The sequence below is a fragment of the Bombina bombina genome, chromosome 8 (genome assembly GCF_027579735.1).
Source record: "Bombina bombina isolate aBomBom1 chromosome 8, aBomBom1.pri, whole genome shotgun sequence".
In the NCBI taxonomy this organism is placed as follows: domain Eukaryota; kingdom Metazoa; phylum Chordata; class Amphibia; order Anura; family Bombinatoridae; genus Bombina; species Bombina bombina.
The window spans coordinates 265,817,272-265,833,132 of NC_069506.1; the positions used below are offsets into that span (position 1 = coordinate 265,817,272).

At 40.1% G+C, this 15,861-nt stretch overlaps 1 protein-coding gene across 1 annotated transcript in view; it reads right to left on the reverse strand.

The window, feature by feature from the left end:
* The window catches only part of LOC128638183 (transmembrane protease serine 13-like), a 145,850-nt gene that overhangs the window by 60,396 nt on the left and 69,593 nt on the right, over positions 1-15,861 (reverse strand). Inside the window, exon 2 of the mRNA XM_053690047.1 lies at positions 11,479-11,614. Within this exon, the coding sequence (XP_053546022.1) occupies positions 11,479-11,614 (136 nt within the window). The remainder of the gene's footprint in view (positions 1-11,478; positions 11,615-15,861) is intronic.

Here is a 15,861-nt window from a genome sequence, read left to right on the forward strand (position 1 = left end):
TGAAGGCCTGAGGACAGGTTTGGAAATCGTAATCAAAACTAGCGCACAACTCATTTGAAATTGCACACTTCAGATTAAGACAATTTTTTTTAAAATTTAAATGGCTGCTGTCTTGGGTAGTGCTAAAACGTTGCACAATAATTTTACTTTAAACTGAATGAGTGTGGGGCTTCCGGTGGGTGGAAGTTATGCTCACTAAGCAATTGGCCACATTGCAACCACAGGAGAACGTGTTGAAATTGGGTGTTCCGGGTTATGACTTAGTGCTGGGGGCGGTGCCTATACTCTATGCAGTTTGTCCCCAGTTCCTTACACTTCGCTTCTTCCGAATGACACAGAGCATCTATTAGTGCGCAGAAAGCTCCCTGGGTTGGTGAGTCACATTAGACAATGCATGCTGCTTATACTGTTATATTCTTAATGAACCCCTGTCAAACCTGGTAGATACTTTTTTACAACCCCCTTGTCACATCTCTACCTGGTTACATCAAAGATACTACTAGTCTCATACATGACTTACAACAAATTACTTGGTAAGATTCCTATACACTGATATCCTTTGATGTTGCCTTTTTGTATACCACTGTCCCACATGAGAAGGGGCTGTGAAATATTTTTTACAAAGATGCTCACAATTTTCGGAGGCCACTGTACAATTTCTCATGATGGCTATTAAGTATCTTCTGACTCATAATTTTTTTTACCTTTGAGGGTAGGTACTATCTCCACAGATGTGGAACAGCTATGGGTGCAAAATTTGCCCCATCCATACCATCTCCAGAGATCTGGAACAGCCCCATCCTATGCCGACCTCTATTTGGGTTGGTGGGAGCTGCTCCACATCTTTAGAGATAGGAACCCTTTCAGAAAACACATTGTGTATTTTGGTTGCTATGTTGACAACCTTGTTCTCATTTGGGATGGTTCTGTGGATACTATCAATGCCTTTTTATGACTACATTTCACATAATGATTTGAACCTTACATTTACATTGGAATATAGCAAAAAACCCCTTAATTTCCTTGATTTAAACATTTTTCCCAATTTTGATAACACACTTGGGTTACTTTGAGATATAGGATATACCTGTTTTGTTATAACTGTGCGAGTAATAGGATGTGTGTGACATAGTATATGTGTGTGTAAAATAGGGCATGTATGTGAGAGTAAAAGATAAAAGAAAGTGTGCATGAGACCTAGTGTTACATAGGGGTTGTGCATGTGTATGAGATATCACATAAGATGTGTGTGTTAGGGGTGTATGTGACATAGCGTGTGTCTATGACATTAGGTGTTTGTGTGTGCCTAACATAGAATGTGTATGTATGTGACTGTGTGAGACCTACTAATGTGTATGTGATATAGGGTGTGTGTCTCTACTCATTAATAAATATATTTATATCTATCAGTTTAGTAGAGTTACCCAGGGTGCACACCCTAATGTAACATGTATTATGACAACCATACTAATAATATTATATGTTGCTAATATAAATATATCTAGTGTTAAAGGGACAGTCAAGTCAAAATGAAACTATTATTCAGATTGAACATTTAATTTTAAACAACCTTCTCATTTACTTTTATTATCTAATTTGCTTAATTCTTTTCATATCCTTTGTTGAAAATCTTACCTAGGTAGGCTTAGGAGCAGAAGTGCACTACTAGGAACTAGCTGTTGATTGGTGGCTGCAGATATATGCCTCTTGTCATTGGCTCACCCTACGTGTTCAACTAGCTTGCAGTAGTGCATTGCTGCTCCTTAAACAAAGGACACCAGAAGAATTAAGCAAATTTGATAATCTTAGTAAATTTGAAAATTATGTAAAATTGGGAGGGCATCTTGTGTGGTGATTTTTATCCAAAAAGGTGTTGAAAGTCACTAAAAACATTATGGGGGGGGGGTGATACCATGAGTCACCCCCCATCCTAGTGACACCACTGCACTCAGTAGTTGTACTTTGTCTTTTACTGACTGTTTTTATGCACAACCTGCATTTGTATACATCTAGGATTTATTATACAATAATATAATACTATAAAGTACTTTTGCAGTTGTAAATGAAAAAGGTGTTTTTCCAGAGCTAATATATTTTTTTAAAGGGCATTTATAACCTAAAAATGAATACATTTCTCATTTACAACACAACTGTTTTAATGCAGTAAAAAAAGTGTTAATGTAATTTGTGTGTACATTCAGTATGATGGTCAATCTAGTTGTAATAAATCATATGTCCTGTGAGATGCATAAGCATTGAGAAGTGAGGTAAGAAAGCTGTGATGTAGATTATGATATTTATAATTCCATAAAGTATATTAGGATATTTCCATTGGCCAGAAACCCTGCAGCCCCATCTGAATTCCAAAGTAGTAGCCGACATATGTTAGATAGGACAATATCTTGCAAACAATAGCTTTACAGGTGGTTACTAAGGGGAAGATTTAATAAGCAGTGGATGATGCTGTCTCTGCCCGTGTTTCGACTCACCGGAAACATAAGTAAAGAAGCAGTGGATCAGATAAGATCAGGATGATTGATACCCCGGCTGATTGGCTGCGAATGTGCAGGGGGCGGCATTACACAAGCATTTCTTGTGAAATGCTTGTGCAATGTTAAATACAGACAGTGTATGCAGTCGGCATTTAGCGATGCAGGGCGGACATGATACGTTATAGCGAATCATGTCCGCCCAGGGTTTAATAAATTGACCCCTATTTCTGTTGAAGGATTGTTGCTAGCTATATTTCACTAGTAGTGATCGTTTCATGTTTACATGTCTAGCAGAGAGCAGTCATATGTTCTGTTTAGTTTTTATTTTCAAGATTCAGACCAAAGTATATCAAAGAATTTTTATATTATTTTGTTGTATCTAAGAAAGGAATATGTAATACCTACATTTAACTTAATCTTTTTTTCAGCAATAATTTTTTTTTTAATAGAATGTCCCTTTAAGGAAACACCTGTGGGGGCAGACGAATGAGGCCCGGTCACTGTGATTATCTCACACAGGGATATCTCAATATACTCAATCGTTTTTACCACTAGAGGGAGCTGCACACCTATGGTTTTCTAAACTTATAAACACCAATTAAAGGGAAAAATTGCAGACATCACCTTGGTGCAGGTAAAAAGGTATTACATTTTTTTTATAAACGTCATATTTCTGTTATGGTGATATGAATAGTTTATAAGCTGGATAAACAGCAAGGCAAGCCAGGCCACAACAGACTAGGACCCTCATCATTTTTAGAATGTCCAGTTATCAATCTCACTTAGTGGTCGAAATCCAGAACTTTACACATTGCAATCATTTAGCTAAGGGCCCAATAGATCAAAATACAAATCAGATCCCATGTAGCTTTATAGCTATGGTAACAATCAGTACTCCTGCTACCCTCACTGTGCATATAATCATGCCTATACATTTAAAGTGCAATGATATATTTCCAAATATGTAGGGCTGCTATAGCAACAGCCTGGCCCCTCTCTGCGTAATTGGTACTTCCTTTTGTTATTGAGAGATGGAGAAGTAGGGAATGTGTACTGGGTGCTCTAGGGTGGGTAAATCAAGTTAAATAGACAATCACAGGTGGAGCAGCACAGAGAGCAGAGCACAAACACACTTTTTCCCCCTTACATACACCTCTTCTCTGCTTCTAGGCAATGAGGGTCAAAGCTTTGCACCTTTTGGAGGGTGAACAATCTCTTCATATAGCTTCTGGTTAGCTCAGAACTGGGTTAATGTGTGGACCTATGGATTCTCCTCAATGGCCACTGCTTTCAGGTTGTGAGTGGAATATTAGCACTATTTATAAAGGACTTCAAAGTCTAAGGAAAGCTTTAAGGACTATGGGCACTAAACCAAGTTAAAAAAAAAAAGCAAAACATCTGTTTCTAGAGGCTTTCCAGGACCACCACGATTTGAAAGAGCAGACAATTCTCTTTTAAATGAGAGGTTTGTGGCTAGTAAGAGAGCTGAGATCAAGGACAGACAGCAACCTCTTATTCTCCTCCCTTATCTGCCTGTCATATTACGTCCCACCCCCTCTGTGATATCACTACGCATGTTTGTGGTGACATCACCAGCACTCCCATAGAGCTCTGGGAGTGTTACCCACTATGCACTATGATAAGTGGTCATCATGTGCAGGCAAGTGGTTAATTGAACATTGAAGTCATAATTAAAAATGTATGATGAAGACAGAGCAAGCAATGTGAAACAAAAGCTTTCTAATTTAGTAATATGATCAAATTAGTCTATTTTGTGATCTAATTTGTTAAACATTGGTTCCATTCCATGAGAGCATACGGAGGCTCAGAAATGTGCACTATGTGACAGCAGTGTTTGACAACTGTGTTTGACAAAGAATGCTTGGCTTTTTCAAAAAGCCAAGCACTTTTTGGTGAAACGTACGTTGGATGCTTTGGGAGTGACATCACAAAGAGAGCGGGGACTATCATTCTGAACTATGTACCCTCTAACTAAAAGATGCTGATAGTTGTATTGGTCTGTGTATGCGGTTGGTTCTTGCTGTGGATTACCCTGTCACGGTACACTAGTGATTGTACACTTTCCCTTAATAAATGTAATTTAATTGACAAATCAAGGTTCTGCTGCTTTGTATCATTTGAAGAAGATATATATGGGTTTGTAAACTTAGAGCTTAGTCTAAACTCTTAAAGAGGTGAGTACAACTCCCTCTTTTTAGTCTACCAGAGTAGTCTTAACAGGACTTCACTACTGGTATTTTTTCTTCTTTTTTCAGAGGTCTTCTGGGATGCTACAATCAAAATTCTAATTTAATTGGGACTCAATTATAATATTTATATATCCTTTATGTGTGCACTTACTAACATTTTTTTTATTTTTATAAAGTATACTATTGTTTTGCATTATTATTTGCCCATGTTCTGGAATATGCAAAATGGCCTCTTTCTTTTTTACCTTATATTTACATGTTGCATTACAAAAATGTACGCTTATTGGGGTACTTGCTACAAAATGGGTGAGAAGCAGTGCTCTTTCTCAATCATTATCATTTCATGTTGACTTTACTGTCCCTTTAATGTCGACTTGCCCATTTTAAGTAAATTATTGTGTACTCCCCTTTTCATTTGCCAAAAATGTTTTAACTATTTTAAACCTGTAGTTTACTTTCATTCATTGCTTAATGATAAATATCACATTGATAAAGATAATGTGCCCTGTCTGCAGTCTTAAATTAAAGAAACACTGGTCATCAAAAATAGCGCCCCTAGAGGATTATAGAGGCAAACCTAGCAGTTTTATGGATTTTGTGATGTACATTGACGATAGGGGCTAACTTTTTACTCACAGGGGCCGCAGATTAATATTTTAGATTTTTGTGCCACATAGGTTTAGGTAAGATTATGGGGTACCCTCTATCTCCTGGGTAAGAAATCCAGAGGACCCTTCAATTGTAACCATCTTGTTTGCTCACCCACTAGAAGTCCCCAAAACAAACATTTTTAGTTCTGCCTTTTCCTGGTAAAACAACAAAACAATATCAAACATAAAGCTAGATTACGAGTTTTGCGTTATGGCTCATATAACGCTGCTTTTTCACTACCGCTGCTATTACGAGTCTTGTAGGTATAGCTGTACCGCACACCTTTTTGGCCGTCACGCAATGTAACTACCGCACCTTTCAAAAAGTCCTTTTTCAATGGGACTTCCATAGCGCTGGTATTACGAGTTTGCCTGTCTGGCCAAAAAGTGAGCGGTACAGCCTGTAACTACAAGATCTGTACCGCCACCTGAAAGTCAGTAGTTATGGGTTTTACGTTACAGAGCTGTACCACAAAACTCATAACTAAACTGCTACAAAGTACACTAACACCCATAAACTACCAATTAACCCCTAAACCGAGGCCCTCCCGCACCGCAAACACTAAAATAAAATAATTAACCCCTAATCTGCCGCTCCGGACATTGACGCCACTATAATAAACATATTAACCCCTAAGCCGCCGCACTTCCGCATCGCAAACACTAGTTAAATATTATTAACCCCTAATCTGCTGCCCCAATGTCGTTGCCACCTAATACACTTATTAACCCCTAATCTGCTGTCCCTAACATCGCCGCAACCTACATTACTGTTATTAACCCCTAATCTGCTGCCTCCAAAATCGCCGCCACCTAACTACACTAATCTAACTACTATCGCCGCCACTATATTAAAGTTATTAACCCTTAAACCTAACCCTAAATCTAATCCTAACCCTAATGTAACCCTAACCCCCACTAACTTTAACCTAATTAAAATAATTCCAAATAAATATTACAATTAATACCTAAATTATTCCTATGAAAAACTAAATAAATTCTTACCTGTAAAATAAAACCTAAGCTAGCTACAATATAACCAATAGTTATATTGTATCTAGTTTATGTTTTATTTTTATTTCACAGGTAAGTTTGTATTTATTTTAACTAGGTTGATTAGTTAGTAAATAGTTATTAACTATTTACTAACTACCTAGTAAAAATAAATACAAATTTACCTGTGAAATAAAACCTAACCTGTCTTACAGTTAAACCTAACATTACGCTAAAATTAAATAAATTACATTAATTAAATACAGTTAACTAAATTACAACCCCCCCCCACTAAGTTACACAAAATAAAAAAGAAATTATCAAATATTTAAGCTAATTACACCTAATCTAATAGCCCTATCAAAATAAAAAAGCCCCCCCAAAATAATAAAACCCCTAGCCTACACTGAACTGCCAATAGCCCTTAAAAGGGCCTTTTGCAGGGCATTGTCCCAAAGAAATCAGCTCTTTTACTTGTAAAAAAACAACCCCCCAACAGTAAAACCCACCACCCACACAACCAACCCCCCAAATAAAACCCTATCTAAATAAACCTAAGCTCCCCATTGCCCTGAAAAGGGCATTTGGATGAGCATTGCCCTTAAACGGGCATTTAGCTGTTTTACATTGCCCAAAACCCTAAGCTAAAAATAAAACTCACCCAATAAACCCTTAAAAAAACCTAACACTAACCCCCGAAGATCCACTTACAGTTTTGGAAGACCGGACATCCATCCTCATCCAGCCGGGAGAAGTCTTCATGCAAGCAGCAAGAAGTCCTCAACGAAGGCGGGAGAAGTCTTCATCCAAGCAGCAAGAAGTCATCCTCAAGGTTGGCAGAAGTCTTCATCCAGACGGCATCTTCTATCTTCATCCTTCTGACGCAGAGCGGCTCCATCTTTAAGACATCCGGCGCATCGTCTTCATAAGGTCCCAGCCGTACACTGAAGATTCCCTTTAAGGGACGTCATCCAAGATGGCGTCCCTTGAATTCTGATTGGCTGATAGAATTCTATAAGCCAATCGGAATTAAAGGGAAAAAATCCTATTGGCTGATGCAATCAGCCAATAGGATTGAGCTTTAATCCTATTGGCTGACTCAATCAGCCAATAGGATTGAGCTTGCATTCTATTGGCTGATTGGAACAGGCAATAGAATGCAAGCTCAATCCCATTGGCTGATTGGGTCAGCCAATAGGATTGAGGCCAATTTCTTTTTTTATTTTGTGCAATTTAGTGTTTATTATTTTTTGTAATTTAGATAAATGTATTTTTTTTATTTAATTTATTTAATTTTATTGTAATGTTAGGTGTTAGTGTAACTCAGGTTAGGTTTTACTTTACAGGTAACTCTGTATTTATTTTAGCTAGGTAGTTAGTAAATAGTTAATAACTATTTAGGAACTAGTCTACCTAGTTAAAATAAATGCAAACTTACCTGTGAAATAAAAATAAAACCTAAGATAGCTACAATATAACTATTAGGTATATTGTAGCTAGCTTAGTGTTTATTTTACAGGTAAGTATTTAGTTTTAAATAGGAATTATTTAGTTATTAATAGTAGGTTTTATTTAGAATTATTTTAATTATGTTAAAGTTAGGGGTGTTAGTGTTAGGTTTAGGGGATAATAAAATTATTTAGTGTTAGTGATGTGGGAGGCCAGAGGTTTAGGGGTTAATAACTTTAGTACAGTGGCGGCGGAGACATTGGGGCAGCAGATTAGGGGTTAATAAATTTATGTAGGGGGCGGCGACATTGGGGCGGCAGATTAGGGGTTAATAAGTGTAATGTAGGTGGCGGTGATGTTAGGGGCAGCAGATTAGGGGTGTTTAGACTCAGGGTTTATGTTAGGGTGTTAGGTTTAAACATACATTTTCTTTCCCCATAGACATCAACGGGGCTGTGTTACGGAGCTTTACGCTCCGTGATTGAATGTGTTAGACTCTTTTTTGCCGGCTCTCCCCACTGATGTCTATGGGGAAATTGTGCACGAGCACGTAACAGCAGCTCACAGCAGCGCTGGTATTTGTGTGCAGTATGCAGCCATATCACCCGCAAACCCCGGGTTTTTGCAAACCTGTAATAGCAGCGTTATTAAAGGTGAGCAGTGGAAATAACTTCCAAGTTATTAGTGAGCCAGCCATAACGTAAAACTCGTAATCTGGCTGATATTTAGTTCTGATTTTTCCTGGAGGCCGAAAAAAACAGTGTAGAGGGCGACATGTGGTCCATGTGCCATCAGTTGGTCACCCCTGATGTGCACATGGGCTTAATCTAATACATCAAGGGATGGCAATAGCTTCAGGAGGTTATGGAATTTTTGCAGGGATGAAAACCCTGAGATAACTGTTAAATATGAATAAAAATAGGTTTTTTTAGAAAGGTACTGAATATATACTATACTGAAATCTGTCCTCAGAATCCCATGATTGTTTATAAACCCCAAATGTATCAATCTAGACTCAAATGATAACAAAAGGATGCCCTAGCTGTGATGTTGAAGTTTTCACCATTTACTCAATATGCAATCGCTCTTGCTGCAGGGTCGGCTCCAAGGGGGGGCATTGACGAATGCTGTGCCCCCTCAAAAAAATAATTTTGTTATTGTATAAATAAGTGTGTCATAATTCTGGAAAGGTGGTAACCCTAGCTATGATACCAGTCACACCAAGTGGGTATTCACACAGCACATTGTGTGTTTATCTCTTTTTCAGTGGAATGATGCTGACCTTTTACAAACAACACACAGAAACTGTTCCCTGCACAATGTGTGCAAACCAGACTCTTACAGGGAGACTGTATAGAATAAATCTCTTACACGCAATGCGCCTTTACCTAGGGTAGCACCAGCCCCGAACTGTAAACATTCTCAAAAAACTTTGTAAACCAGTCACTCACACAATGGGAACAGTTCACAAATGATACCAGCAACCACTCAGCAAATTGTGTACATATCAATCATGGTGTGGGTGTTCCCATTATAGTGTGTATATAGCAGTCACATTCAGTAGGTGTTCCCATTATAGTGTGTATATAGCAGTCACATTCAGTAGGTGTTCCCATTATAGTGTGTATATAGCAGTCACATTCAGTAGGTGTTCCCATTATAGTGTGTATATAGCAGTCACATTCAGTAGGTGTTCCCAATCCATTATAGTGTGTATATAGCAGTCACATTCAGCAGGTGTTCCCATTATAGTGTGTATATAGCAGGCACATTCAGTAGGTGTTCCCATTATAGTGTGTATATAGCAGTCACATTCAGTAGGTGTTCCCATTATAGTGTGTATATAGCAGTCACATTCAGTAGGTGTTCCCATTATAGTGTGTATATAGCAGTCACATTCAGTAGGTGTTCCCATTATAGTGTGTATATAGCGTCACATTCAGTAGGTGTTCCCAATCCATTATAGTGTGTATATAGCAGTCACATTCAGTAGGTGTTCCCATTATAGTGTGTATATAGCAGTCACATTCAGTAGGTGTTCCCATTATAGTGTGTATATAGCAGTCACATTCAGTAGGTGTTCCCATTATAGTGTGTATATAGCAGTCACATTCAGTAGGTGTTCCCATTATAGTGTGTATATAGCAGTCACATTCAGTAGGTGTTCCCATTATAGTGTGTATATAGCAGTCACATTCAGTAGGTGTTCCCATTATAGTGTGTATATAGCAGTCACATTCAGTAGGTGTTCCCATTATAGTGTGTATATAGCAGTCACATTCAGTAGGTGTTCCCATTATAGTGTGTATATAGCAGTCACATTCAGCAGGTGTTCCCAGTATAGTGTGTATATAGCAGTCACATTCAGTAGGTGTTCCCATTATAGTGTGTATATAGCAGTCACATTCAGTAGGTGTTCCCATTATAGTGTGTATATAGCAGTCACATTCAGTAGGTGTTCCCAGTATAGTGTGTATATAGCAGTCACATTCAGTAGGTGTTCCCATTATAGTGTGTATATAGCAGTCACATTCAGTAGGTGTTCCCATTATAGTGTGTATATAGCAGTCACATTCAGTAGGTGTTCCCATTATAGTGTGTATATAGCAGTCACATTCAGTAGGTGTTCCCATTATAGTGTGTATATAAGCAGTCACATTCAGTAGGTGTTCCCATTATAGTGTGTATATAGCAGTCACATTCAGTAGGTGTTCCCATTATAGTGTGTATATAGCAGTCACATTCAGTAGGTGTTCCCATTATAGTGTGTATATAGCAGTCACATTCAGTAGGTGTTCCCATTATAGTGTGTATATAGCAGTCACACACAGTAGGTGTTCCCATTATAGTGTGTATATAGCAGTCACACACAGTAGGTGTTCCCATTATAGTGTGTATATAGCAGTCACACACAGTAGGTGTTCCCAGTATAGCGTGTCTATACCAGTCACACACAGTGGGTGGTTCCTTATACAATGCCAACCTCTTGTCCAGCCCATATGTGTGTTGTGCTCAAGTTACAGTCCAATGCCTGCACTGGGCCAGCAAAAGAAGCAGTAGGGGAAGGAGCATTTCTCATCCGACAGCAGCAGCACACTAACTAAGGGAATGCTTCCACTTTACATAAACATGGCGGCCCTCAAACGCACACACCAGTCCCATATTATACAGTGTTAACCGAGCTTTGACCCTGCTCTGTGCCCACATTATATACCCACCGGGCAGGCGGGCAGCATTTGCCCTGAGCTTGTGACTGGCATAGCGGGTCACTCACGACCTTGTACAGGCAAAGCATGTGGTTTCCTGATGCTAATACATCTTCACGTCACGCATATTTTATGTTGTTTACTAACATTACCAGCTGATTACATTAACCAATAGTTTACTCTCTATATGCATTTGCTTGATAAATCCACTATAGTCTCAGTGCAGTATGAATTAAAAGTGCTTCTGTCAGATGCTTCTGTTGCGAGTGTATTTGAGTATAAACGCCGATGTCACTCTGAGTGGTAATTGCACTGTCAGTGTAGCATTGTTTTATTTCTCTTGTAAGGGATGTCCCCTCACTCTGCTCTTAAATTGACTCTCATGCATGCTTTGTAAAAAATGCATGCCCCCTCGTGAAAAAAAAGCCCCCCCCCATTTAATTTGTTCTGGAGCCGAGTCTTGCTGTGCCATACTCACGTGGTCTGTTAATGACATAGTGCGGAGCAGGTGCCGGCTGGATAGTATATGGCTGGTAGAATGTTCCATGGGTTCCTGATGGGTAAGCAGCATTGGGACCATATGGACTGGATCCGTAGGGGTTAGCGGAATAAGGCTGAAAAAACAGCAGAAAACAAAAAAATTAAACCCAGTTGTCTAATACAACTAATGAAAAATAGAAATCAATACAAACATAACATGGAGAAAAAAAATCCAGTCCAAGGAAATTTGTCAGCAATAAAATATAAATGAATCAAATGTATCATCAATATTACATAAAGAAACATTAAACTAAAAAAATTATTTTGAATAAAATGTTTAACCCTTTTCTCCTAACAGGGCTGTAAGAGCATTGTTTGAAAGAAGAGCATACAGCTGGTAGAGTGATGAGATTTGGGTAATGACTGGTACAGGGTATAGCAGTGTATACAGCTGGTAGAGTGATGAGACATGGGAAGTGACTGGTACAGGGTATAGCAGTGTATACAGATGGTAGAGTGATGAGACTTGGGTAATGACTGGTACAGGGTATAGCAGTATATACAGCTGGTAGAGTGATGAGACTTGGGTAATGACTGGTACAGGGTATAGCAGTGTATACAGGAGGTAGAGTGATGAGACATGGGTAATGACTGGTACAGGGTATAGCAGTGTATACAGGCGGTAGAGTGATGAGACATGGGTAATGACTGGTACAGGGTATAGCAGTGTATACAGGTGGTAGAGTGATGAGACATGGGTAATGATTGGTACAGGGTATAGCAGTGTATACAGGCGGTAGTGTGATGAGGCATGGGAAGTGACTGGTACAGGGTATAGTAGTGTATACAGCTGGTAGTGTGATGAGGCATGGGTAATGACTGGTACAGGTTATAGTAGTGTATACAGCTGGTAGTGTGATGAGGCATGGGTAATGACTGGTACAGGGTATAGCAGTGTATACAGCTGGTAGAGTGATGAGACATGGGTAATGACTGGTACAGGGTATAGCAGTGTATACAGCTTGTAGAGTGATGAGACTTGGGTAATGACTGGTACAGGGTATAGCAGTGTATACAGCTGATAGTGTGATGAGAAGTGGGTAATGACTGGTACAGGGTATAGCAGTGTATACAGCTGGTAGAGTGATGAGAAGTGGGTAATGACTGGTACAGGGTATAGCAGTGTATACAGGCGGTAGAGTGATGAGACATGGGAAGTGACTGGTACAGGGTATAGCAGTGTATACAGCTTGTAGAGTGATGAGAAGTGGGTAATGACTGGTACAGGGTATAGCAGTGTATACAGGCGGTAGAGTGATGAGACATGGGTAATGACTGGTACAGGGTATAGCAGTATATACAGCTGGTAGTGTGATGAGACATGGGTAATGACTGGTACAGGGTATAGCAGTATATACAGCTGGTAGTGTGATGAGACATGGGTAATGACTGGTACAGGGTATAGCAGTGTATACAGGCGGTAGAGTGATGAGACATGGGTAATGACTGGTACAGGGTATAGCAGTGTATACAGCTGGTAGAGTGATGAGACTTGGGTAATGACTGGTACAGGGTATAGCAGTATATACAGCTGGTAGAGTAATGAGACATGGTTTAATGAGTGGTAAAGGGAATAGCAGTATATGCAGCTGGTAGAGGGATGAGACATGGGTAATGACTGGTACAGGGTATAGTAGTGTATACAGCTGGTAGAGTGATGAGACATGGGTAATGACTGGTACAGGGTATAGTAGTGTATACAGCTGGTAGAGTGATGAGACATGGGTAATGACTGGTACAGGGTACAACAGTATATACAGCTGGTAGAGTGATGAGACATGGGTAGTGACTGGTACAGGGTATAGCAGTATATACAGCTGGTAGAGTGATGAGACATGGGTAATGACTGGTACAGGGTATAGCAGTGTATACAGGCGGTAGAGTGATGAGACATGGGTAATGACTGGTACAGGGTATAGCAGTATATACAGCTGGTAGAGTGATGAGACATGGGTAATGACTGGTACAGGGTATAGCAGTGTATACAGGCGGTAGAGTGATGAGACATGGGTAATGACTGGTACAGGGTATAGCAGTATATACAGCTGGTAGAGTGATGAGACATGGGTAATGACTGGTACAGGGTATAGCAGTGTATACAGGCGGTAGAGTGATGAGACATGGGTAATGACTGGTACAGGGTATAGCAGTGTATACAGGTGGCAGAGTGTTGAGACATGGGTAGTGACTGGTACAGGGTATAGCACTATATACAGCTTGTAGAGTGTTGAGACATGGGTAATGGCTGGTATAAGGTATAGCAGTGTATACAGCTGGTAGAGTGATGAGACCTGGGTAATAACTGGTACAGGGTATAGCAGTGTATACAGGCGGTAGAATGATGAGACATGGGAAGTGACTGGTACAGGGTATAGTAGTGTATACAGCTGGTAGTGTGATGAGGCATGGGTAATGACTGGTACAGGGTATAGTAGTGTATACAGCTGGTAGAGTGATGAGACATGGGTAATAAATGGTACAGGGTATAGCACTGTATACAGCTTGTAGAGTGTTGAGACATGGGTAATGGCTGGTATAAGGTATAGCAGTGTATACAGCTGGTAGAGTGATGAGACCTGGGTAATGACTGGTACAGGATATAGCAGTATATACAGCTGGTAGAGTGATGAGACCTGGGTAATGACTGGTACAGGGTATAGCAGTGTATACAGCTGGTAGAGTGATGAGACCTGGGTAATGACTGGTACAGGGTATAGCAGTGTATACAGCTGGTAGAGTGATGAGACATGGGTAATAACTGGTACAGGGTATAGCAGTGTATACAGGCGGTAGAGTGATGAGACATGGGAAGTGACTGGTACAGGGTATAGTAGTGTATACAGCTGGTAGTGTGATGAGGCATGGGTAATGACTGGTACAGGTTATAGTAGTGTATACAGCTGGTAGAGTGATGAGACATGGGTAATAAATGGTACAGGGTATAGCAGTGTATACAGCTGATAGTGTGATGAGACATGGGTAATGAGTGGTACAGGCTATAGCAGTGTATACAGGCAGTAGAGTGATGAGACATGGGAAGTGACTGGTACAGGGTATAGCAGTGTATACAGGCGGTAGAGTGATGAGACATGGGCAGTGACTGGTACAGGCTATAGCAGTGTATACAGCTGGTAGAGTGATGAGACTTGGGTAATGACTGGTACAGGGTATAGTAGTGTATACAGGCGGTAGAATGATGAGACATGGGAAGTGACTGGTACAGGGTATAGTAGTGTATACAGGCGGTAGAATGATGAGACATGGGAAGTGACTGGTACAGGTTATAGTAGTGTATACAGCTGGTAGAGTGATGAGACTTGGGTAATGAGTGGTACAGGGTATAGCAGTGTATACAGGAGGTAGAGTGATGAGACATGGGTAATGACTGGTACAGGGTATAGCAGTGTATACAGGCGGTAGAGTGATGAGGCATGGGAAGTGACTGGTACAGGGTATAGTAGTGTATACAGCTGGTAGTGTGATGAGGCATGGGTAATGACTGGTACAGGTTATAGTAGTGTATACAGCTGGTAGAGTGATGAGACATGGGTAATGACTGGTACAGGGTATAGTAGTGTATACAGCTGGTAGTGTGATGAGGCATAGGTAATGACTGGTACAGGGTATAGCAGTGTATACAGCTGATAGTGTGATGAGACATGGGTAATGACTGGTACAGGGTATAGCAGTGTATACAGCTGGTAGAGTGATGAGACATGGGTAATGAGTGGTACAGGGTATAGCAGTATATACAGCTGTTAGAGTGATGAGACATGGGTAATGACTGTTACAGGCTATAGCAGTGTATACAGCTGGTAGAGTGATGAGACTTGGGTAATGACTGGTACAGGGTATAGTAGTGTATACAGGCGGTAGAGTGATGAGACTTGGGTAATGACTGGTACAAGGTATAGCAGTGTATATAGGCGATAGAGTGATGAGACATGGGTAATGACTGGTACAAGGTATAGCAGTGTATATAGGCGGTAGAATGATGAGACATGGGAAGTGACTGGTACAGGGTATAGTAGTGTATACAGCTGGTAGTGTGATGAGGCATGGGTAATGACTGGTACAGGTTATAGTAGTGTATACAGCTGGTAGAGTGATGAGACTTAGGTAATGAGTGGTACAGGGTATAGCAGTGTATACAGGAGGTAGAGTGATGAGACATGGGTAATGACTGGTACAGGGTATAGCAGTGTATACAGGCGGTAGTGTGATGAGGCATGGGAAGTGACTGGTACAGGGTATAGTAGTATATACAGCTGGTAGAGTGATGAGACCTGGGTAATGACTGGTACAGGATATAGCAGTGTAT